Source organism: Pygoscelis adeliae, unplaced genomic scaffold, assembly GCF_000699105.1.
Source record: "Pygoscelis adeliae isolate BGI_AS28 unplaced genomic scaffold, ASM69910v1 Scaffold120, whole genome shotgun sequence".
Classification (NCBI taxonomy): Eukaryota; Metazoa; Chordata; class Aves; order Sphenisciformes; family Spheniscidae; genus Pygoscelis; species Pygoscelis adeliae.
The window spans coordinates 1,513,420-1,518,531 of record NW_008824032.1 but is presented as its reverse complement, the minus strand read 5'-3'; the positions used below and the strand labels follow the sequence as shown (position 1 = coordinate 1,518,531).

General features: G+C 43.6%; 1 protein-coding gene across 1 annotated transcript in view; it reads right to left on the bottom strand.

The window, feature by feature from the left end:
* Positions 1-5,041, bottom strand: part of CCDC58 (coiled-coil domain containing 58) — an 8,339-nt gene extending 3,298 nt beyond the window's left edge. Inside the window, exons 1-4 of the mRNA XM_009330153.1 lie at positions 5,012-5,041; positions 4,769-4,894; positions 4,090-4,236; positions 656-715 (exon numbers count right to left, since the gene is read on the bottom strand). Coding sequence (XP_009328428.1) covers positions 656-715; positions 4,090-4,236; positions 4,769-4,894; positions 5,012-5,041 — 363 coding nt within the window. The remainder of the gene's footprint in view (positions 1-655; positions 716-4,089; positions 4,237-4,768; positions 4,895-5,011) is intronic.
* Between the last annotated feature and the right edge of the window lie 71 nt (positions 5,042-5,112).

The window sequence follows — 5,112 nt, the reverse complement described above, 5'->3', positions numbered from 1 at the left end:
TGCAACAAATGAGAAAAGGATGCTAGACGTGAAATGCTGCAGTGACAGAATACAGCCGCTTCAGAATTTAACCTCAGTGTTAAGATCACTTTATAACAAGACAGTGTCTGTGGCCATCAATCCAGAGGGTGATCTGTCCCCTCTGTTGACACAGGAGAGCAACGGCAAGCCTGCCCTTTGCACCAGGGAGCATCAGCCCAGGCCCGCAGAAGCTCCATCAGGAAAAGGTTCAACTTCTACAGCCCCACCCTCCTCTGGCCTCTGCTTGCTCAGAAGCATGATCAGTACCAAACACAGCCAATTTTGAAAGACTCATCCCTCTGACATTGTCAGAGGCCGAGCAAAGCTTTTCAGACAGGCCACCACGGAAAAGTCTACAAAGTCCTTAGCCACTGGGCAAGGCGGAGAAAGGGATCTACGCAGGGAGTGCTCTACTTTCCTCCCCCCTAAATCAGACGCTTTTCTTTCCTCTGCAGTGCAACTGAAAAGCTTTGATCTCTGCATCCAGAACTGGGAAAATGACTGACCTGAAACATTTCCCCCAGCACTGCCCTCACCTATTTATAATTAACCTGCCTCCTAAGGCACCGGTCCCACACCTCCAGTGCAAGACTGGGTGGGACAGATCATCATCACTATTTTGAATGACGAGTACCTTCCAGCTTCTGTCGTTTACCACTTCTTCAACATTCAGCTCCGACTGCATCAATTTCAACTGCAGAAAGTAACAGATAAAGAAGTTATTGTCAAACAGGCCTCCCTGCAGCCTTCAATATTTACTACCATTGCAGCTTTCTAGATCACAACCCCAGTACCAGGTGTGCATCCCCTCCGACAGTGCAAACTGAAGGGCACGATGCATAATCATCCTGAAAGTCTGGCCCTTCCATTCGGCCAATACTCAGGGCAGACTGAAGTCTGCAGGGGCACAGTGAAGGCAGACTCACGATGCCTGGCAGAAGTAGCTCCTGATTACTAATGCTCCATTCTTAAGTATTGCCCATCAAGATTTGCTAGCAATTAACTGATTAACGTTAATGGCTTCACAGACAAAAGTAACCATACCTAATTCAAGCACTCGGCACGGGGAATGCCAGTGCCGGGGTTAGCTCTGCAGCCTTGAGTTGTCATTCTTCCACACATACATTATTAGAGTCATACAGGGAGCTGGCAGCAAAGATAGGACTGAACACGCAGATCTCAGATTCTGGATTTAGAATTAAGATCATAAAGAGACCCCCTTCGCTTCCTTTGCCATCTACTCTGCGCACTGACCAAAAAAAGGGTCTACAAGAACAGATCATGTATGTTCATGCTATCTGAACCAGTTAACATGTTATGTGATCACAGCAGGACAAATCAGGTTTACACAGATGCAAAAGCTCCGGCAAGAACTACCACAATACACGGTTCTTGAGCACTCACTCGACCCACGAGAAACGTTAAGAATCTCTTTGTTTCGCACCTATTAGAAACCCCAAGGGGCACATATGAGAGTTGTGTTCAGGTGACCTGTGGTAATTTGATCCTGCCATGAGGCCCTGAAGCAACAGTAGGAGATATAAGAACCATCTGCCATTTTTGCCTACATTTAGGATGTATTTTTGTTGGAGTCTTTAACACAACAGACTAAGGATCAGAGTTTATCCATTTTAAATACATGGTTCCAATTGGAGAGCTGGTGAACAGGTGCAAGCTAAGACGGCGATCCCATCAAAAACCTTCCAAGTAAGATGTCCAGACACACACAGCTAGTACAGTCGTTGGATGAACTTTTACCTACTCAATAGGACCCCAAACTATTTGAAATAGCAATCCAGCATCAACAGAGTGACTAGATGACCAGGATCAGTCTCTATAAAATAACCACTCAGAAGATCTTTAGCAGTTCAAAGAAACGTTTTTCCTGCTGGAGGATGTGAATAGGTTTACAATCATCTGGACTGGCACATTAATTGCCATTGACACCAAGCCTAAGCAAAATTACTATTTTAGCCTTTTCCTTAGAGTTCCAGACCTGAACAGAAATATAGTGTTAATCAACATGGCTATACAGCGGGTTTTGTTGTTGTTGTTGTTTTTAAAACATTCTCTGACATTTTAACAAACCTTACTAATTCGATTGATAAAGCTAATAATCATTATGCTGTATGTTTTGGATTTCCAGAATTTATTTGGTTGGCTATTTTATGACACTTCATTCAAGTAAACTAAGACGATAACAAGTTAATACAATAATCAAATGATGATTTAATGTAAGTGGGCTAAAAGAATTGGCTTTATTTGAGTTCTAGAAAAAGCACAACTCTTACAGAGAACAAAAAAGAAAGTGGGGGGGACAACATCTCATCAAGTCCAAGTGCAAATTTGAGGTCATCTCATCAAAAGATTTCTGGGATGTTTCCAAATCATGGATGACTTTTAACATTTAAAATCACCTCCAATTATTAAACATTATCATAGCGATCCTCCTAGTGAGTGATAGGTTTTGGGCTAAGTAAACAATTTAAATAATTGGTTCTGCAAACAAATTTGTATAAAATACTAAGCTACCATTCTAGTTTTCCAAACTAATATGAATGCTTGTTAGCAGTTCCATAAGTGAGGCTTTAAGAATAAAACCACTCGCCTGCCACCTGGTTCTTTAAATCTGAGCTCATGACAGAGCACAGGAATAAACAGTTCACGCAGTGCCTGGGAAAAATCAGATGCTTGAGTTCAAATCATCTCCTCAGGAAGCCCTTTAACTACAACTGCATCAGCATTCAACTGCTCTTTGAAACAGGGGCTACAACAGGCTCCTCTTGGAAGTACAGAGGCAAGTGGATTTTGAGGAAGTTCAGCACTGTACAAGCAAAATTCAGGACCGATCTCTTCAAGTCTTACAGTACTGCAGCAGGGAAAGCTGTACCCAGGATATAGGACCCTATATAGGACACCATATATATATGATGGTGGGATGTCTGGCTGTTATGAGAAGAACTCACCGTTACATTGGGAACTCAAAAGCACTGGTTAAGACAGTCCTCAACAGAGGAAGGCTCACTAAACTGCTGAACACAACAGACACACCTAGCCAGCGTATGCAAAAAAAGCAATAAGCAAGCAGTCTTACTTGGTATGTGCTGCAAGCATATGGCGTGGAAAAAAAAATGTAAAGTGATCACGAGCCACACAGAGCGGGTCTGGTAGAGAAATCAACGGAACAGTTCACATCCCTGCTAATCTCCGCTCCTAGAGCTACACATGCAGTATCCTTTCCCACACAAAGGAAGTCCTGGAATGGGGGCAAGAACTTCAGCGGGGTTCCCTTCTCCACTTCTGATACTCCATCTAGATCACCTCTGTTCACCTCTGGTGAAGTACACTTTCCATCCAGAGGCCAGAAGGTTGAGAGGGCGTTTGCTCATTAAAATTCCTTATGCAAACCCAGAAGCCTCTCTCACACCATCACAAGGTATTAAAAAAATTAATCCAAGAAATACTAAACAACAAAGAAGTCGGTTAAGTGGAATTCCAGGTTGCCTGGCAGCTCCTCGTAGAGGACAGGAACTCCAATTAACACAGCAAGTGAGAAGGATGCTTCTCAAGGTGATAATGAAAAGAGACAGCTTTAAGGCTGCGTAACTGTGTGGTGCAAGAGACATACACAAAAGCCGTATTTCATTATCTTCTGGTGTTTGCATCTTGGCACCCATACTTGCCGTTTGCAGATATACTAGTTTTAAAAGTTCTCAGAAAGGCAAAACGAACCTTCAGGCATTTTGAAAGGACTAAGCAAGCCACAGGTAAGTTGTATGCTAAGTGGCGTCAGCCAGTGAAGGTTAGAATCCACCGTGGGGAAGTACACGTTTTTCTACAGCATTTGTGCAATGGGATCTCTGAAAATGCTCCACTTGCAAGATAAAAGCAGCTCTGTCTTCTGGGCTAGGGGAAATGGTTCTCACAAACCCATCCAACAAGACCCTTGGAAAAGACTGCCTGAGTCAGGATCCGCTTCAGGTTCTCTCCATCACACTGGTCTTTCCGTTTGGGAAGGATACCCTCTTCTTCCTATCTAAGTGATCTCTGAAAAGCTCCACCACTCACCTTTGTCTGCTCCTTCCTGAGTTGCTTTAATAATGCTACGTCATCCTGGGCCTTTTCCCTCTCTTCTCTGAGAGTTTTCACTACACTGGAAGTCTGAGCGATGCAGTTTTTGATGATTCTCTCTCTGCTGGTGTGAGCATCCATCAACTAAGTGGGGAGAGAAAGAAAGTCACAACAACTAGTTCAGCAGAGAATAAAAGCCTCCGAGTTACAAGTTTAAGAGAGACTTTCCAAAGTCAAGGTATTGCTGCGCCTACAGAAATCCCTTTGACTCTATAATCCATATGTTGGAAGCAACACTGCTTTGAGTTGTGTTGTACCAACTTGATCAAAAGTCAAAGATACACATGGGCAGGAGTCTTGCGAAGTAGTGCAAAAGCGTGCTAGCACCCATTTTTAAAAGAAGCGGACTGGGCTAACACCATCCACTGAAGCCTGAAGTAGACCTCGAAGGATTGGTATTGCAGAAGAAATAAGTTCCCTGCATGGTTTTAAACTGAAGTAGCTGTTACACACGTGTGGTTGAGCTGCGTAGAGGAGTTGAGCATGCCAGTTATGGATACGTAAAGCACCATCTATCAAGGCAGTGCTTTCCTTAGAAACCGGGGATGCTCTACTGGCCACTGCGCATCATAAAACATCAGGAAGTGAGCTGAAAGTCGAAGGAGTACACACTCACAGACTGGTACAGCTCTTTACACGTCTGGCCGGCATCAATCTTCCCCACAAAGGAAGCTGTTGGAATCGTAGTGTTTAATTCGTGGACGATTCTGTCATCGATCGTCCTCATCACCCTGAGCAACTCCTGTATTAAAAATAAAATATTTGCTTATATCTCTGAGAAGAGCTTACTGCAAGAAATTTGGTAAGTCTTTTAATAGAAAATTAAGTAGATTGCTTACAAACAGCAAAAAACCCCCACCAAACGAACAATTCCTGCACGCAGGAGCATGTGCTGCAAACCACCTAGTTTCCTTAGCAGCAAAGGCCAAGAGGGAGGGAAAGAACTAGTCAGCCCTGAGT